We start from the raw sequence: 21,143 nt of genomic DNA, 5'->3' as shown, positions 1-21,143 counted from the left end.
CGCAGTCCTGTAGGATGACTCTCCTGTGGACAGATATGGACATTAGCTCAGTGGTCATACAGCCCTGCATTTCAATATTAAATTACATTCTGTCACACTATCTCAATGTCCTCTGCTGCTACTAACTGATGTGTGTGGCATGCCTTGTTGTTTAGTGTGATGACTTTCATGATGGGCATTTCACTGACTACATCTCCCATAATGCATTGCTGGTGTATACTAAAACCTGTACTGGAGTGTGAGTCACATAGCCACATTGGGGAATGGGGATAGGGAAGGGGTGGGGGAGGATTACTGTGCATGCTTCTTACCTTGTTCTGTGGCAGCTCTGGCTGAGCTGTCTGCATCCCCGATTCCAGACACTCTCTCGGGCTCCAGTGTTGACTCAACCAGCTGCTCCAGGTCAGTGAGGGCAGGTGCCCTTCTCCTTCCTCCCCCTGTGAGACTGGCCTGTTTCCTCTGTGCAGCCAGTTCCTCTTGGTGATGATCCGAAGGTCATACCACCTTTTCTTGAGGTCATCGATGTCCTGTGAGCTCACCCCAATCGCATTCACCTTTGCCAGCCAGATCTTCCTTTTTACTGCTTCTGCTACCTGCAGGGACTGCTTTCCAAAAAGCTGTGTGTGGTGTTTCACCACCTCCTCCACAAGGACCTGAAGCTCACTTGCACTGAACTTCATTTTCCTTTTCCTTTCTGCTCCTTCTCTCTCAGATTCATTGGACGCCATTTATTTATTTATTTTATTTAGTTCATTTGTATAGCGCAACAGCTACCCAGCAAAGGGTTTCCCGGCGCTAATGATCCAGTGATTTGATTGATTCAGGTCTTTAGATGTTAAACAGCCAGGTTTTTAAGGCCTTCCTGAATTTCTCTTCAGCAATGTTCAGCCAGTGGCTCAGTTGCTCTCCTCTGTACTCCCAGCTTTCCAGAAGGTTCTGATTGTCTGCACCTGCATGGGTGTGGCCACTTCCTGGTTGTGGGGTGGGGTGGATGCACATGATTGGTTGATTCCTCAATTGCTTGTTTTTTTAATATCCGATCCGGTATTTACCGTTTCGGTATTTACCGATTCGGTAAAAACCAACTCGGTAAATACCGATTTGGTACACATTTTCCGAATCGATAAATGTTACCAATATTTTACCTACATCTCATTTACTGAATCCTAAATACCGAATCGGTAAAATGCGGTATTTAGAAATCGGTATATGTAATTTGCCTACATATGGCCCGAAATCTTTTGCCATTGTCGGCATTCCTGCCACTGAAAAATTCTTAAGGGGGGTGATTTTCCGCTGGAAAGCACTTCTTAATAGTTCTAAATATGAACTGTACAGTCAGTCTCAGTTCGCAAGAAGTACCTGTTTATATGTGTCTGGGAAGGCGTGCATGGCCATTGTGGTTAAATGAAACCACATAAAAGAAGGTGGATACAAGTTTCACTCCTATTTGCTACTCTTTTTTGAAGACGTGTTTTCCTCATTAAATTTATGAAAAGAAAAATTGTTAAAAACATTTGTTTTTATGTGATCTGTGGTAGTTTATTTTCAAAGCCCTAATACAGTTCTTAAAACAAAAAAGCATGGGTCCTGAGTGTGATCTAAGCAACAGAACAAGAGGTAAGACTGTTTATCAGTTGGTTTGAGGCTATTAGTCACCTAGGCGTCTATTACCTACATTGCCTTCATTCCAGGACTAGAAAAATTCTCATTCAGTTCAGGCCAGTTTGCATCCAGGAGGTTCTGATTATATTTATGTCTTGGTTCTTTCTTCATTTGCCTTGTACAATTTCGGGTTCTGTATTAGTCATCATTATCCACAGTCGATGGAGGTTCTATTTCAGTCATCCTTATTACTTCCCATCTTCCTCTTTTGTCGAGCTTTGAGGCCTCCACAATGGACACCCTTCATGAAGTAGTGCCTGGCTATGCTTTTGCTACTAAGGCCTCGACCGTATTACTTTTGTGGGCTTTTTTCGGCAGTGTCTCTGCACTCTGTACATGGTTATGAAAACCTGAGATGATACAGAAGGAGAACATTACAGTTTGAACAACCTTCTCTCGTTGTAGAAGCCTTTAATACTTATTTAATTAACTCGTTTCAGAAGACAGCAAGGAGTTTTTCTTTTTAAAACTGGTTAGACCCTTTGCCCCCCCCCTGTCACCTACTTCATATGCTGTAATCTCCGCGGTGTCCCCTGAAATTCGGAGGTAAAAAAACTGCTACCCCTGATTACAGTAGAACTTGTTCCATTTGTTAATTGAATCTAAGCTTTCTATGCTTGCAATCTTTCTGTGGAAAAGGGCAGATTGGTTCTGTTTATTAGGATTTATCATTTTCAACCAGCCTAGAAATAGTTAAAGATGTCGCTCTGACCTCAATCTTGTCACTAGCTTGGCAGAGAGCTTGATTGAGCTCCATCGACCTTCAACATCTAATTTACTCCTTGAAATTCAGGAATTGCTAATTTGATTTCTCAGATTCCTAGAGGGTTGACTAGTACAAAGTTCCAACTTTTTGCTTTGTATATGGCTCTGGGGACTATATTTCCTTGACTCAGAGTGGACATTTACCAATTTCTGTACATCTGATTAATCAAAGCACCCCACTATTGAAGAATCGGGAGGATGGTTCTGTGTTATTAGTTGTATTGTTTGGATTAAGAGCTCTTTGAATACCCACCCACAAGTTATTTTTGTTTCTTTGTGAAGATTCATTTTGCCTTGGCTGTCTTGGAAACCTTGCAAGAGATGACCTTTCCTTGGCACTGCAATCCTAAAGTGACCCGTTTTCAATCTATCACGCTGTCAGCTGATATGCATACTGTTGGCGATCAGAAAAAGCACTGCGTCATGTTCACTGTAGGATGTGGTGCTTCCCTTCAAACCTTTTGAAGCTTAAAGCTGTAATGTTGCCTTCTAATTCTCAAGAGGAAGATTATCTTGATCAACACAGACAATGTGTCCAACCGGTATGCCATCACAAATATAGGTGCCCGTAATACATTTACCTATGCAGTCAGTGGATATGTGGGAGTGGGTGGTTGATTGCTCGTAAATGATCCGGAAAAGCTGATCTTCATGCTGTTTTCTTTGGCGTGCATGAAAACAACTCAAGCTGCTTTCTTCATGCTCCTCACAAGAGGAAGCTCACTGGAATTGCCACATACCGGACTTTCCAGGCATGTGAGTACCCAGAGTTCTCTATATATACAGCTGATGAGGCCAACTTGTTTGGGTAATATCTATAAACACACAAACGCTGATGTGATGATGCTTGCAATAAATCTAACCACTAGCAATCTGCCGGTAGCATTTACAACCCATCAGTATTTTGTCCACCGTGCCTTCAGCCTGAACATCAAGCCAGGTCTTCTCTGAACAGAAACACAGGCAATACTGGTTTCCACATGACTGGGGCTCTTCCGTCAGGTTTAGCTTAGTTCCAGTGACACAGTGAGTGAGGGACCCAAGTGTGGGACCTGGCCTGGCAGTTTGGGGCTGGACTGTTGGTGTCTTTTCTTGCCCATATTAGTTGACTCTTTCTCAGATAAGCAGAGTTGGAAGAGGGGAGGGGAAGTGAAGTATGGGCAAACCCTGTGGAAGTGCTGCTCCACATTAAATGGTAAAGTTTACTAGAGAGCGGATTTGTTGGTATCGCACCAGTTTTTCCACAAGCCAAACCTAACAAGACTCTGAATTGTGTATACTATATTTTGAATCTGATTTTTGAATAATTTTGACTCATTTTAAGTCTTTCTATTGAATGTCAGAAGCATCGTTTAGAACATTACGTTCTAGTTCCTGTGCATGTTGTTTTTAATGTAAAGATTAACTTTTTAAGAATACATGTGCTTGCTATCACATGAAGTGATGAAATGGTCTGAAATAATTGTCATTTTTTCCCCTTTCCTTCTGATAGATGCCAATGCAATTTTATTCATCTCTGTATGCTCCTGGGACCATTTCATTAGGCTACCTGAAAACACAATGAAGTGTATTTTATCCATCTGCTCAGAGTAGTTACGTGACAGTGTTTATTTGGATGGTCCCTGGCAAGCTGCTTGGAGTTTTTACTCATGTTTCGAGAAAGGCATGTTGAAGCATCTGTCACATAGATTTCTTTGCCGTGATATTTATTTCAATAAAACATGTAATTTCTCTAATCGTTTCAACTAAGCTAGGTGTTCTCCAACCCTCCCCGCAAAGACGTCCAATTGATATTTACCTTTTTATGTCTTGCCATTGAATAACTTTTTGACCCAACAGGTACTTGCATTTGTGTGCCTCTTATCCCGATCTTCGATTAAGAATAGTTCGAGTACTAGACCCATCTTTTAACGTTAGAAGTACGCATCATATGGTCAGATAGTAATTTGCAGCAATTGTAATATGTAAAAGCCGAAATTCTAAGTGTTTTCTAAAACGCAGGGTAGAAATGAATGCAGGCACTCTTTATTCGACCACTAAAGGTAGCACCATTTATACCTGTCCAGTGTTTACACCTCTGCATCCAGGCATTCTGCTGATCATCATTCCAGGCAGACTGAAAGCGCCACTTTTGTTCTGCAAATGGCAATGAAAGGAACACTAGCCAGCCTGTGATGCTTTTTTCTTTCTTGTTCATTTAAAAATCTAAGGTCTGTTTCCAAATGTTGTCCGGGTTATTATAATCTCAGACGTGTGTAGGCCAGTCAACTCATGCAAGAGCTTGTTCGTTGCTATTCATATTTGTGAGAGATTTAATTTTGGAATCTAAATACTGTAAAGCTTGGTATGCAAAGACAAAGAAAAAGCCTGTGTGTAAATACATTTTTTCACTCAAAACTTTGTTGTAGGTAATTTATGGTTAATGTGTCTCACAAGACATTAAACATCTGCATACATTCACTAACATTCACTAAAAAACTAGAGTTAAAGTGAAATTGTTTATAATTTTCAGTCGAACAAAACACCGAAATTCGTTAGTTTACAGGAAAACATAACCTGCCCCCAGTGCGCTGCTCATAACCTCGCATGTGATGTCACTGATGCATCATCGGTGCCATGACTATTTGCACCATACAACACCTCATTGTGTCCTCATGGTCTCAGCCCCCTTATATCAAAGCAACTGCGCAGTGCGTCAGCTATACAAAAAGCAAGTTGTGGATGCAAGGCCTTGTCTAATTCAATCTCCCGCATCCGGCCATCCTGCCACTGAGCTCACTTACTGCTCATTTACTGCTCAGAGTCTTAGTAAGTGAACACTGGGCTCAGACCTTGAGCCTGACACCTAGCATATGACTGCGCTCAGCAGCACTGGAGAGCAGGCTTTGGGCCTTCAGCGAGGCCCTGGCCTACACCAACCCCATTCTAACAAAGCTACTGTGCCTCGACTTTGGCCATGGATAGCAGTTTCTCAGTCTTGGTCCTTTGGCAGCTACAGTGCACTTTGCAAGACGGTCATTCTTGCACAGCATTCGGGGCACTTACCTCTTGTCAACCGTGTGCAACACATGGTCTTTGATTGTGGATAGTCTTACTGTGAAATTTTGGGCTTTTAAAAAACTTTTTTCAGGGTTCACCATAAAAAAATAATTAAATGTAAAAAATCTGCAAACTCTGGATTGCGTATCTGAAACTAGGTCTGTGAGTTCTACAAAACATTTGATGTTTTCTTTGTTTTGGGGGCAGTGTCTACGCTTTTAAAGCCCCCACCTCCCTTTACCTCTACCTACCCCTTAACCCTAAGATCACCCTTCCATCTGATTACTTCTAACCTCACCATAATACTTTAATTAAATCCCATCAAAATGTTATTTTAATTTAAATTCTCACATATATATATATATATATATATATCACAAAGCAGAACGGCGTTCCAATGAGCACTCTGCAAATAACACAGGAGTCAGAAGTAGTGTACCAGAGAAAAAGGGTTTATTCAGTCATAAACCTTGCGACGCGTTTCGCGCTTAAAAAGCGCTTGCTCACACAAAGTCTGTAACCCCACAATCGTGCTATATGGACATAAACACTTCCGTGTCAGAGGACATATATATATATATATATATATATATATATATATATATATATATATATATTCCACAAATCCATCATCCGATAGAGAAAGTCCGCACTCACAAAGGTTTTTGATTCCCAAGTTTCAAAATTTATTTGGTCAGATTTAAAGCATATAAGCACAATACCAACGCGTTTCGCAACCCACTGTTGCTTGTTCACATGATGATGGATTTGTGGAATATTTGAAAGCGGGGCTCTGCTTTGTAGTCCCAGCACCGGTGGAAGAGCGCCATTGGACTACGAAAAATTTGAGCCAAGGCTGTGGAATATATATATATATATATATATATATATATATATATATATATATATATATATATATATACACACTCATATATGCACACACACATAAATACATACATACATACATAATTTCCTGTGTAATAAAGTACTACATGGTAGAGGATGCACAATATAAGTAAAAACACATTATATATACTTAACTGCGTGGTACTTACCTCTGTGGTAAAGTCTGCGGTGTAAAGGTAATGCAGGGTAAAGACTGTGTGGTAAAGGTTACATATCCCTTCTAAGTATATCCAGAGTTGTTCTCCACTGACATTTCATTTCATTTAAAAATGTACTTGTCACACCATTTAGGAAAATATATCAATCACCCAATCACCACAGGTTCTAAAAGAGGTCACTCCTGCCACAGTCAGAGGTTCTGTTTATTTTCTCATGACATTTGTCCTTGGGATCTAGAGCCTGAGCACGGCTCAGATCTTTTTCAAGTTGTATCTTCATTCTATCGATTGCCATCACATGACAGGAAAATCATTTGATGGCTCAAGTAAGTGACAGATAACAAAGTTGTTGCATCTCCAGTTCCAGATCCTGTTACATAGGAACATTCACGGAGATGGTTTCTTTTCTGTAGTCACCCTCCTAAAAAAACATAAAGGAAGTACCAAATAAGTATCTTCTTTTCTTCCCAGGTTGCTCAAGTTCTCTCCCCGACTCTGACATCTGTGGCGTCTGTTTAAGCATGATGCTAGAGCCTGCCTTCCTTCTGGCTGTGCACCAGGTGCTGCCGAAATTGTGTTTTACTTTTCCAGCCTTTATTACTGACCCCACTCAATTGGCTTCATTCACCTAGGCCTGTTTGGCTATGTTCTCTGGCTCTCTCTGTTGCCCTTTCCGCCCCCAAGGCAGTTAAAGTACTTTTGACCATGTCGCCACCCATGGCGTCAGAATCATAGCCAGTTGAACCTGTTGATATTCCTGGCTCCATTCTCCAGCATTGCCAGTCTTACAGACAAAGGCCTGGCAAGTGTTTCTGCATCAGTGTAGGCGTTGGACATCTGTGTCACTGGCTTCAGATCCACTTCCTTCAAAAGAAGAGAGTGTCCCAGGAAACCAGAAAGGACTGGGTATCGAGGTATAGCAAAACAAGATTCCTTTCTCTGTTATTCAGTTTTGGTTTTGTGACCAACTGGTCTACTTTCAGTTTTTATGTTCCTTGTATATAACTGAACAATAGAATTATATAGGAACTTATTACTACACAACACTAAAGTGACTTTTTTTCTCTCATCATTTTATTTTCATTTATTAAAAACATTCATATAAAATTAATCATAGGACATTTCATATCCAACATATATGTTTGAGCATTCCCTAATCTAATATAGAAGTAAATCCTATTCTTATTTTTGCTCAAACAAACAAACACAAGATAAAAAACAATTCTTTTGGCATATATTGTTAAAAATCTCTGAATATATAGTACTTCGAGCAGTCCCTTGTCGACGCGTTTCGGTGCGTTCAGATCTTTTAGGCACCTTCTTCAGGACAGACTTATAGAAATCAAATATTCTTCTTCTTTCTAAAATTTAAATAAAAACAATTAGTATCTAGTTTTGTTGAGAGTTCCTGTCATCTTTATAGTGTTGAGTACTCATTATACCTAGTATCCCTCTATATGTGTTAGAAAAGCAATCTTACTTTAACTGCTATTGGTTCGGTTATTCCCACTTCTTATTGGGGGTATCCGTTGTTAGCTTCTCTACGTTTCAATTTCTTTAATCACTACAACATAGAAAGTACAGAATAATGTTATCCTTGATTATCTACCCTATTTTGGTTTAGAGACAGACCCTGTTTCTCATATTACTTACTTAAAAGCAGGAGAATAACTTTCTACGTGTCTGTGGTGATCGTTTGCGTCTTTAAATTTGCGCAGGATATTCTGGTTAGTGGATTTCTTACTTATCCATCTGTCAAAAGAACATAACGGTCTAAGTATATTGTTAAATTAAGTTCTTATTGTGCATCTATTTGGATCGCTCATCACCCCGTAAATTACATACCTGATGAGAAGATTTTTTAGGTCCCTGTGTGTGAACAGGTCTTCACTTTATCTTGGTATTTATTGGCTGGACGCCCTCTAGATCAGGGTATTCTTCTATCCCAGTCCCTGATAATATAAGGAAAGTATCATGTCTTTGATCGTATCTACTCCTTTCAGGCTTATTTAATTTATTCTTTTTACTACCCATCTATAAGTCGGGTTTTTTACTGTATACCGTTATCACATGTTTCTCTCTCCCATTTATGGCGAGAAAATTAATACAATTCTCTCACGTATCTTCATAGGTTATGCATTTAGTCATAATCACATTATTACACCAGTTACCTTTTCCCAATTATTTGTTTGATAGCAACATTACATCCATTCATTGTTCGACCGTCTCTGCCTTCATATGTTACCTGAAGGAGACGTAGTCTCTCCCACCCATATTATTGAAGGGGGTCCTCACTGTATCCTTACATAGATATTTATAAACTTCGAGGTCCCGATATTAGTGGAACCACCTCGTTTACGAAAAAGTTGAAAAAAGCATGTAATTACCCCCGTAGTATTTATAGGGATCACTGTGAGATTGAGGCACTTAAATAAACTTCCTTTCTTCGTGAGGGCAACACTGCTATCGCATCACCTCTATACTCTTTTTGCAGTTTTTTGTAAAGCTAGGGCTTCTTGGCGATCGGGGAACTTTCATCTTGCGAGGAGGCGATACGGATGACAGAGCCCTCCCTACCCGACTGCTTACCTTAATGGTATCACGCAACGCCGTCGACACGTCCTCTCTCCCGTGGGATGATGTATGAAGAGAGGGTCGATCGCGGCTTTTTATACTAATGGCGGCCACTTATTAAGATTTAATTGGATGCAGCTGTAACTCATCATATGTTGTTAGTCCGCTAAAACTGCGATATTTCAGGAGAATTATTTTTTAGATATACTGAATTATTCATGTTTTTTGTCTACAACATTAAAATATAGACACCTCAGTTCTACTGACTAATTCTAATTTTTACATATATCAATGTCACGAAGGAAAGGAGGACTCCATATTGGTAGTTTCCTTGGAGTTTGTAGTTTACGTAATTTACGTTTGGTCGTAACTGGAGCGCCATTTTAGTTTATTTACTTTCTTGGAACTACACTGTTGTTGTTTTAATCAGTCCTATCGTACCCGCGATGTTATCTTCTATTGCCCCATATTTTAGGGATTTGCTTGGATTGTGATTTCATCCATAGTGTGTGTGCGTAGATGTTATTCTTTCCGTGCAGCACCGTTGGGTGTTATTGTAAATTGGTGTTTCTCATGATGGACATTGCTCTTATTCATAACCGGGTTTTATGTAACAATTATTTTACGTATTACCATATTATTACATATTTATTATTCATTATACACCATGGGATACCCTAAATCAAGGGAATGACCTTGTTTTCAAGTATCCTACATGTTTATCCATTCTAAAATCGATACAGCCTATATATAGATTTCAGTACAGATTCTAATGTTTGTATGCACATTGCAATACATCTGTGCATCAAGATAACAAAAATGTCCAGTGATTAACATTGATTTATGTGGTACGTATCGCTAATCATCTATATTATACACTTTAGGATACCGAAAAACATGGAGGTTGCATTTTTGTCAAATATACTTCAGGCTATTCCATTGTAGACTCGATACGACATAAATTTCAATACAGATTCAAATGTTTTTACACATATTGCATTATATCAATGCATCAAAATAACTGAATGGACACTAATTTGTTTTAAGTTATGTAGTTCATTTCACCCATCATTTATATTTGTACATTTTGGGATTACTATATTTTTAATCTTCTTCTTAAAACAATGAAAGTAACCCATATATATTAATTTTTTGCCTCATCACTTATACTATATTTGTTAGAATTGCTGTATTTTTAATATTGTGCTCAAGGGGATATAGTAATAATACATGCATAACATTGTATTGTGATTCATTCATACATAAACATAAATAAACAATCGCACAGTGCAATAAATGTATTTCTATTTTTATTAGCCTCTCTTTTTCACAAGTAAATATAACCCAATCCTATACTCTATGATCTAATCCTGCTAGACTTAGTTCCAGAATATTAAAATCCTGTTCTAATTCCATCTATCTGGTTATGGGTATAGTTTTAATCTGAAATTATGGCAGAAGGCCTCTCTGCCTCATCATTATGTATTTATTTATTTAATTCTGCAATTTTGTAAAGACCCATGCAAGTTGGTATAATCTTTCTTAGTGCATATGGGGGCCCTATTATTCTACAATTTAGTCCAGAATGATGGGTCTTAACTTTTGACATATAGAACTGTTCCCTAATTTTATGTTTCTTCTGTATGTCTCCACCTCTCAGTGATATCTTTATTTTCTCAAGTATAAACCACTTGGGGTCATCGACTCCATGTTGTGCAGAAATCCAATGATCCACAAGTGGTGCACCTTTTTTTGAGATTCTTGATTGTGGATCTATGTTCAGTAAGTCTCTGGTGCATTTCTCTTCCTGTTTCCCCCACATAGCATTTGTTACAGGGGCATATGAGTAAATAGACTATATTGGACGTGCAGCAGTTTACATGGTCATTCATCCAATGAACAATTCCATCTACCTCGACTTTGTCTGATTTTATGATGTTCCTGCAGTGTGAACATGTTCCACAGGGCAAATTACCTCTTATTGGAGTATTGTTTATGATGTTTCTTAAACCGAGGGATTTTGGTTCACGGAATGTCTGTACTAACTGATTACGAATTGTCCTGTTTCTTCTAAAGGCATAAATAGGTTTTGCTAGGGGTGCTGAGCCTTGTTTATTGAGTAAAGACCAATTTTATTTTATCAAATTCTTAACCTTATTGCTATAACCATTATAGTCAGACACCATTACTATTTCGTTTCTTTTCTCTCTTTGTTTAGCTTTTGGTTCAAACAGACTATCTCGGTTATAATATTTTGCACGCTTGTGACCCTCTCTGATCAAGCGTTTGGGGTATCCTCTTTGTGCGAGTTTGACCTGCAATGTCTCTGCATGTTTTTCAAACAATTGTTTGTTGCTGCAATTACGTCTGATGCGTAGAAATTGGCTAAAAGGGATACCATCTTTCCGACAATTCGGGTGGCAGCTGGTATGGTGGAGCAAGGTATTTCTGTCTGTGGGTTTTACATATAATTCTACACTAATTAGCCCATCCTGTTCTTTGATTTTAATATCAAGAAAGTCTACTTCTTGTTGACTCCTGGTGGATGTAAATCTTAAATTAGGGTCTCCACAGTTAAGCCATTCCAGAAATCTTACTAGATCTTCCTCCGGTCCATCCCAAATGAAAAACATGTCGTCAATAAACCTTGACCAGTATTGCACATTTTCATAAAAGGGACTCATTTCGTTGTATATATGTAGTTTTTCAAAGTTGACAACGTATAGGCATGCCAGGCTGGGAGCACATGTGGCTCCCATGCTAGTACCTTTCGTTTGGCAGAAATAGTCTTTCCTAAATAAAAAGATGTTATTTTTGAGAATAATTTCTATACATTCTACTATAAACCTATTTTCCACTGATAACTCCTCTTGGTCATTTTTAAAAAAAAATTCCATCATATTTATGGTGTCCTGCTGTGGAATATTTGTATAGAGTGACTCGATATCGAGACACACTAACCATTGTGTGGTTTTATTGAACTCGATACCCTCTACTTTTGAAATCATGTGTGTCGTATCTTTAATATACGACGGTAAATGGGCTACAAGAGGCTGGATATAGTGGTCCACATATTTACTTAGTGGTTCAGTCAAGGACTCTATTCCTGACACAATCGGAAGCATTGGTGGGTCTTCCATGCTCTTATGAACCTTGAGCAGTCAGTATAGTGCTGGTATTTTGGGATAATCATTTGTCAGGAAGCGGTATTCCTCTTCACTAATGACACCATTTTCTTTAGCATAAGTTACCACATCTCTGACTTTCTTTTTAAGATTATTCCAGTCTGTTGCGCTGGATGGTTTATAGTGTGTCCTATTATCAAGTAGTTTTAGCATGCGTTGATCATAGTCTTCTGTTTTCATTATGACTATACTTCCTCCTTTGTCTCCTGGTTTTACAGTTATGTCTTCACTAGTTGCCAATTTCTAAGTGCTTCCCTTTAATTTTTAGATAAATTATTTGGAATCCAAGGTTTAGTATTAAGTATCTTTTCAAGACCGCTAATCACTACTTTTTCGAAAGTATCCACTTCTGGGCCTACCAAGTTGATAGGCGGAGTCCAGGTGGACGGGGGTTTCAGACCAGACTTATTATTCGTTTCTCTTTCTGTCTTGTCCTCCAAAAAATTTTTTAATCTGATTTTCCTTTTTCTGTGGTGTATCTACAACCTTGTGTACTGGGTGCAAAGCCTAGAACTTTTTCTAGGACGCTAATTTCATCAGGTGTTAAAATTCTATTGGAGAGATTTATAATTGGAGCTTTCTTATGGTTAATAGTGTCTATTCCCAGTCTTTGTGGCTGCAAGTCCTCCTTTCCTTCGTGACATCGATATATGTAAAAACGAAATTCGAATTAGTCGGTAGAACTGAGGTGTCTATATTTTAATGTTGTAGACAAAAAACATGAATAATTCCGTATATCTAAAAAATAATTCTCCTGAAATATCGCCGTTTTAGCGGACTAACAACATATGATGAGTTACAGCTGCATCCAATTAAATCTTAATAAGTGGCCGCCATTAGTATAAAAAGCCGCGATCGACCCTCTCTTCATACATCCTCCCACGGGAGAGAGGACGTGTCGACGGCGTTGCGTGATACCATTAAGGTAAGCAGTCGGGTAGGGAGGGCTCTGTCATCCGTATCGCCTCCCCGCAAGACGAAAGTTCCCCGATCGCCGAGAAGCCCTAGCTTTACAAAAAACTGCAAAAAGAGTATAGAGGTGATGCGATAGCAGTGTTGCCCTCACGAAGAAAGGAAGTTTATTTAAGTGCCTCAATCTCACAGTGATCCCTATAAATACTACGGGGGCAATTACATACTTTTTTCGACTTTTTCGTAAACGAGGTGGTTCCACTAATATCGGGACCTCGATGTTTATAAATATCTATGTAAGGATACAGTGAGGACCCCCTTAAATAATACGGGTGGGAGAGACTACGTCTCCTTCAGGTAACATATGAAGGCAGAGACGGTCAACATGAACAATGAATGGATGTAATGTTGCTATCAAATAAATAATTGGGAAAAGGTAACTAGTGTAATAATGTGATTATGACTAAATGCATAACCTATGAAGATACATGAGAGAATTGTATTAATTTTCTCGCCATAAATGGGAGAGAGAAACACGTGATAACGGTATACAGTAAAAAACCCGACTTATAGATGGGTAGTAAAAAGAATAAGTTAAATAAGCCTGAAAGGAGTAGATACGATTAAAAACATGATGGGCATGTACTTTCCTTATATTATCAGGGACTGGGATAGAAGAATACCCTGATCTAGAGGGCGTCCAGCCAATAAATACCAAGATAAAGTGAAGACCTGTTCACACACAGGGACCTAAAAAATCTTCTCATCAGGTATGCAATTTATGGGGTGATGAGCGATCCAAATAGATGCACAATAAGAACTTAATTTAACAATATACTTAGACCGTTATGTTCTTTTGACAGATGGATAAGTAAGAAATCCACTAACCAGAATACCCTGCGCAAATTTAAAGACGCAAACGATCACCACATACACGTAGAAAGTTATTCTCCTGTTTTTAAGTAAGTAATATGAGAAACCGGGTCTGTCTCTAAACCAAATTAGGGTAGAGAATCAAAGATTACATTATTCTGTACTTTCTATGTTGTAGTGATTATAGAAATTGAAACATAGAGAAGCTAACAACGGATACCCCCAATAAGAAGTGGGAATAACCGAACCAATAGCACTTAAAGTAAGATTGCTTTTCTAACACATATAGAGGGATACTAGGTATAATGAGTACTCAACACTATAAAGATAGACAGGAACTCTCAACAAAACTAGATACTAATTGTTTTTATTTAAATTTTAGAAAGAAGAATAATATTTGATTTCTATAAGTCTGTCCTGAAGAAGGTGCCTAAAAGATCTCAACGCACCGAAACATGTCGACAAGGGACTGCTCGAAGTACTATATATTCGGAGATTTTTAACAATATATGCCAAAAGAATTGTTTTTTATCTTGTGTTTGTTTGTTTGAGCAAAAGTAAGAATAGGATTTACTTCTGTATTAGATTAGGGAATGCTCAAACATATATGTTGGATATGAAATGTCCTATGATTAATTTTATATGAATGTTTTTAATAAATGAAAATAAAATGTTGAGAGAAAAAAGTAACTTTAGTGTTGCGTAGTAATAAGTACCTATATAATTCTATTGTTCAGTTATATACAAGGAACATAAAAACTGAAAGTAGACCAGTTGGTCACAAAACCAAAACTGAATAACACAGAAAGGAATCTTGTTTTGCTATATTCAGATCCACTTCCCCCACTGGGCCATTTTGGTCAAAGAGGAACACACAGTGAAAGCCACCATTAGCGTTGAACTTCTGTGCAAGTCACTACCTCTGACACCACATTTTCTTGCTCTCATTCTGACTTCAGCTAAATGACAGATCAGCTTCTGAGAGTAAGAAGATAGATAACTCCCCCTTCCCTCACATTCTGATGGAAGTCTCTATTTAAGCCTGTGACATGCCAGTGGCTCAGATTCCTCTGCTGATGTTGACCTTGAATACTCACAGGGTCTCTTTTTGCTGCACATACTTTATTTTAATGTGGTGCTATTCAAGGTAGCTGGAATGACAGACCTGCCTTTATCCTCTGAACAGGTGGAAGTGAACTTTTTGATGGAAACCCAGTTTCTCCTCATCAAAACCCTTGCTGCCTTTCAATGAGGTCCGGTTCGATCTGAATGTTACTGCTTGGAAAAAGTCGGCCTCCACTCCAGACCATCAGCTACCAAGTTGCCCGCCACCATTTCCCGGCTATGGGCTGTCCAAAATGTTTGTACTCTCTCCCTACGCTTGAGGGCCTTCTATCACAAACTTCCTCCTGCACCATACTTAATCCCAGTTCGTTTTCACCACCTCCATCTAATAGTGAGTGGAAACTGATTGATGTGATGGGGGAAGAAAGGTTTCTGTTTGGAAAGCCTGGTTGTTTGTTCCAGCAGCACTACATGTCTTTTGGCTTTCTGGTTGAATACCCTTTGGGAGATGGAGCAGATGGTGGTTCTGTTATAATCATTTATAATATATTTTCTCCTCCAAGTACTCCCGTTTTGAATTATTTATGTTCATATATTTAGGTGTATGTTTGAAATATAAATGCACATTTATTGTTGTTCATTTCAACATAGCAATTCTGCCTGCTTGAATATATTCATGTTTTTCTATATGGTTTAAATTGTCTGAGATCCTCCCTTTTGGTCAGAATAACCTCTTTTCCCCTAACAACTGGTGGCCCCAAGACGCCGAAGTTCCACCTAATACCATCACGTCAGCCCGCAACCTCGGGATAAGGTTTGATGAAGCCCTATCCTTCAAAAAACAAGCAGGGACTGTGGCAGGGTCCTGTTTCAACATTATTAGAGGCCTCAGAAGGTTCTTTGACCTCCTCCCCCTGGCAGCCAGAAAAACGGTAGCAGTAGCCCTCATTACATCGCGGCTAGATTACTGCAACAGCATCTATGCAGGTTCCAACAAAGCTGTCTTACACAAATTGCAGATGGTTCAGAATGCTGCTGCCCGCCTAGTGCTAAGACTACCCAGGAAATCATCTGCATCCATGGCACTCAAAACCCTGCACTGGTTACCCATTCATAAGAGAGTTTTATTTAAAATCCTACTCATCACTTTTAGAGCTTACCCCCTCATACCTATCCCAAAGGTTTGGAAGATACACTCCCTCCAGGTCACTCAGATCATCCAACCTAAACCTATTAGCTGTCCCCAAATTCAGACTGACCACAAAAGGTGGAAAATCCATCGGAGTGCTAGGAGCTAGAGCCTGGAACAAGCTCCCACCCCAGATGCGTCTGATTCATTCAGAGAATCTGTTCCGAAAAGCCCTTAAAACATGGATTTTTAAGGCCACTGACACACTATGTCTAGCGTTAATTTAATTTAATATCACTCACCCTCTCTGTATTAAGTATTTCTCCACTTTTCCTTTATGTTTTCGGACAACTCTCCCTCCTTCTCACCTATGACACGTGATGTTTCTAGCGCCAAGATGCTCCATGGAGTGTAAGTTGCGCTTTATAAAAGCCAATTCATCATCATCTTTCCAGTAATTGTTTTTGAAACAAATGGACAAGGCTTCATAGCAATGGATATCTTAATTTCTCATTTATTGTTTTTAAACAATATGCAGCGTTTCACAGAATGCACCTAAGAGATGGGTTAGTTGAGTTTTACTATTAATTGTTTATTTGGAAAATGTTCAGCAATGTTCACAGAATGTATAAACTAGAACAGATCGTTTTTAGATAAAGATGAAGTTCATACCATGGATTGGAGACTGAGGGTCTTTCAAGTTTAAGTAGATTAGGGAAATGAGTGACTGGGGTTACTGCGGTAAATAAGTAATACATCACCATTACTGTGCAATGATTTCTATTACTCTTCCTTCTTACAAGTATCATTTGTATCTTTATTCTTATAATAGTTACTAATCATATTGTGTGTACTAAACCTGGGAACTGAAATAATATTTTTCTTGAGTGTGCCTATTCATGATGAAAGAGGGGTTGACTTCCACTAACTACCTTTGTGAAGTCTTTCTTACAAGCCTGATCCTAAAACACACTTCACTCAAGTAATACTCAGTGGGGTTCTGGGTGGTTGCAGTCCACTGGGTTCTCTGCCTCCTATTGATGCATTGTCCTTAGAGCCAGATGGTCTAGAAATCTCAATTATGGTCTGTTCCGGAGAGAAATCCAGAAAACATATTAGTTCCACTTCTGTCAGACAATGTGTGTTTTTTACCCATTAGGCATCTTCTAGAATCGGGGTTTGATACCATGGCTTCGGATGTCAGGTGCTTTGGTTCCTCCGTGTCCATATGTAGGCAAACTTATTTGTGTTCTACTGGCCTCTTGGGAGATGTTCAGTCATACCTGGTGGATATGTTCTTTAAGGGCTCCCGCCTCTTTGGCGTAAATGCAGATTCATCCTTGGAAAGATTTAAAAGTTACACACCACTGCTTGCTCTTGGGGCCATGTCCTTTCTGCTCAGCAGCGCCTTCAGCAGTTCAGGGAATCTATAGGCTGCTTTAGAGCTTGGCCTTACGGACAACGCAAGCATTCGCCCACCAAACCATTTTAGTGCATCATTGGAGGAGTACACGTACCCTGTAAATATGAGCTAACTTCCTGTATAATGCCCTGACACCCTATTATTATAGACCGTTGGGTCTCTCAGATTATAGAGGGGTATCTCCTCCCATTTCAGGTATTTCTTCCTGTCGTTCCTTCTGTTTTTCTGTTCCTTCAGCTGGCATTTATGTATCCCCTGGTGGGAGGTCCATGCCCCCCCGCTGGTACTATAGAATGAAATTGTGCGAGTTGGTACCCTTGATTTGTCCTTCTCAAGAAAGTTAGGGGTCTCATCTCATTCTGGATCTTTGTTCCTTTAAGCCCATTCTTCACTGGGAGATTTATCATGATGTTATAATTTGGACAGGCTCTTTAACCCTGGGGGGTTCTGAAACTGAATTGGGTTACTCGATCCACAGGTCACGTGTTTTCATAGACTTGTCCGTCAGTCCCCTAATGGGTCTTTTGCATTTTACAGTGGACTCCACTCTCTGTCACTTTGCAGTGCTGCTGTTTATCATGCCTAAGGGCACAACCATGTTTGCAGCATATCTTTGTAGGCCATGTTAAATAATCTACAAATTTGAAAGTACTGTGATTTGACTGTTTGGTGTTATGGGACAGGCTAATAACATTCTGCTTTTATAGTTTGCAGTCTATGCTGGAAGATCTCCTGGTTGCAACTGCTGATGGAGTGCTCCACCTCATTCACTGGGATGGAATGACAAACGGAAGAAAATCCATCAATCTCTGTACAGTTCCATTTTCTCTTGACCTGCAATCTTCTCGAGGTAATGTTCGCTTGTGCACCGCTAGTTGACATTGAAGGAGAACACGTGAGAGTGACGTAGAAGTGGCTTACATATTTTTTAACTAATTATTTAAAACAGGGTGTGTTGTACAGCTTTAAATTTTACCTTTCATCAATTTCCCATCGAACAACTCAGATACTTTGAAACTATCCATTTGGCAATGTGGATGTATTGATCATTGCCAGTGCACATTACTCACGTTCCTCCTGACTGGTTTCTATTAAATGCAGTTATTGTTTTCCTTTGGGCTTGTCAGTTGTTTTTGAACATTTTTTCGATAATAGACCATATTTGTAAAGTGCATTCTCGTCCAACAACTGAGAATACTTAATGAGCTTGATGTACGGAGAGGGTTGTACTTGAACATGGATAATGTAAAGTACCTTACGCTCATTCTGTGTTTCTTATAATTGATCACACTTGACAGGTTATGCAAGTGACAGCAAGCCATCTCCACTTAGGTGATCCCACACATTTGATTTACAGACAAATTATATGTCTCAGCGGGACCAGCTATCCAGCCGAAAGTAATGCTCTTGCAGCCTGAACCTGTTACAGATTCACTTGATGTGTGTCTTCTGCTTTACGATATTTTAGTAAATGGTAGCTTGTTTTTCATGTTCTGTTATAAGTATTTTGAAAAAGATGATCTGTAATAAGGCTCTTATGTGGCACTGGATTCTAAACAATAAGCAACTGTGCCCCATGCATTGGCACACTCTTTATATTCCTCCATTCATTTAATTTGGATTGTAGAAGCGTCAGAACGCACAATCAGGACGGCAGACTTGGCTAAGTGGTCTATATGGCCTTTTCATTGTTTACCGATTAATAATTGTTGGAAGATAGTTTAAATCCTATGAGGTTCTTGCAATTAATTAAATTAAACGCTATAAAAGAAATGTCTTCTAAGCTTTGCCTTAGCAGCAACCAACTATTTCCGTGGAACAATAAACACAAGTTCATCGTAAATCGGTGCTAAAACTTATCCACAAAATTCCCAACATAAAGACAAAAGCCCTGGACTCTCCAAATAGGGTGTAGGGCTAAGAGAGTAGTGCTAAGAGACTGAGGGAGAAGCAGGCAAGTAGTGCAACATGAACATTCCAGAGGGTTGCAGTGTTGAAGGGCTCAATGGCAAAGAGCAGCTCAATACTCCAAAAATGAGGAGGAGCAATTCGGGTGGTAAGATCCTGAAAATAGCGACGACAATGCCGCTAGGGAAGATCACTTCCCAACATCATGTATCTTCTCAAAGACTTTTTATATGGCAAGTTTCTTTAAACACATATTAAACACTATACACATACATAGAATAAAGAATGACAGTCCTCCCCCTCTCTAGAGGCAGCATTAAAACAAATCTGAATCAGATGATTTGAAATGACCCATTATTTTGGAAGTTGATGTAAACGCCAAAAGTACTTATAAAACTGCAGGATTCACTAAATGGAGAATGAACAAATTCAAACGAGCAAGAAAGTGCGAAAGACAATGCAAATGCAAGATTGGGAACCGATGGCAGTTGCACCTGGTCTGATCGAAAGGTACAATCACTTTCATATTAACTTATAACGTTTTTCTATACTTTATAGAGCAGGACATAAAAACTGCTCCTTTTGTCACCTTACATACATTGCTATTATTCCGTAAATTTGCTGAGAAATTTCGCATTGAAGTGGAGGATTCAAACTCTTTATTGGAAATCTAGGTCGGCTTCACTATTGGAGAAATTATTTATCAATGCCCCCCATGTCAAACATTTTAAGGAAAGGTTCTAGAAGCCACGTTTAGCTTAGTCGGTTGATGATTCATTGAAAAAGTTCCAAAAATGAACCTGACAGCATGATCCATAATGGCATTAACTGCATGTACACAGTGAAGAAGTGATGCACATTCCAAGATATGCTCACAAAACAGGCCTTTAAGGAGTAAAGGCGTGTTACCTGAAGCAAAGTTCACTGTGGCAACGTAGCGACCTAGGGAAGTAACAGGGCTGGAATCAGAAGGGGTCGTCTAAATCACAACAATTACTACGGTATGCACCCCTGACCCCACCATGGTTTTAGTGAGATCACAAATTTATACTGTTACCTTAAATAGATGGGTGCCCTTACTGCATCCAACAGTTACAGTATCCAATTCGTTTTGTTGCAGTAAACGTACCTCTAAAATGTAAGAAGACAAAATGAGAATACAAGGCATTATCAATAAGGCATGAGCTAGATGGCCCTCATAGGGAAGGAAGCATTAGAGAAGATACTTTCAGAGAGGTTCAGATATGCACCCCCTTCACATCTGATTCCAAACAAAATGTCTCTCTCAGCCCAGTTCTAGAAATGCAGCATCCCACTCACTCTAAAATAACTTTTCTACAAAAACCCTTCTTTCGGATAAGTACCCAGTTATTTGGACATATATTCACAATGCATTACTTACTTGCTTCAGACAAAATAAATTATGCCCAGTTTGAACAAAGTTACTTAAGAGTTTGGGATAAGGCCAACCTCTGATCCATCACTGCAAAGGCATTAGTCTATCTATAACAGGCACATCTGCAACAGATTAGGGCTTGAAG

At 39.2% G+C, this 21,143-nt stretch overlaps 1 protein-coding gene across 2 annotated transcripts in view; it reads left to right on the top strand.

Moving 5' to 3' along the window:
* The window catches only part of RIC1 (RIC1 partner of RAB6A GEF complex), a 979,735-nt gene that overhangs the window by 457,428 nt on the left and 501,164 nt on the right, over positions 1-21,143 (top strand). For both annotated transcript variants that reach the window (XM_086961422.1, XM_086961421.1), the window contains exon 5: positions 18,402-18,544. In XM_086961422.1, the coding sequence (XP_086817548.1) occupies positions 18,402-18,544 (143 nt within the window). The remainder of the gene's footprint in view (positions 1-18,401; positions 18,545-21,143) is intronic.

The sequence above is a fragment of the Lissotriton vulgaris genome, chromosome 3_1, assembly GCF_964263255.1.
Source record: "Lissotriton vulgaris chromosome 3_1, aLisVul1.2, whole genome shotgun sequence".
NCBI classification, from domain to species: Eukaryota; Metazoa; Chordata; class Amphibia; order Caudata; family Salamandridae; genus Lissotriton; species Lissotriton vulgaris.
The sequence above is the reverse complement of the archived record's forward strand: the minus strand, read 5'-3'. Positions and strand labels throughout refer to the sequence as shown.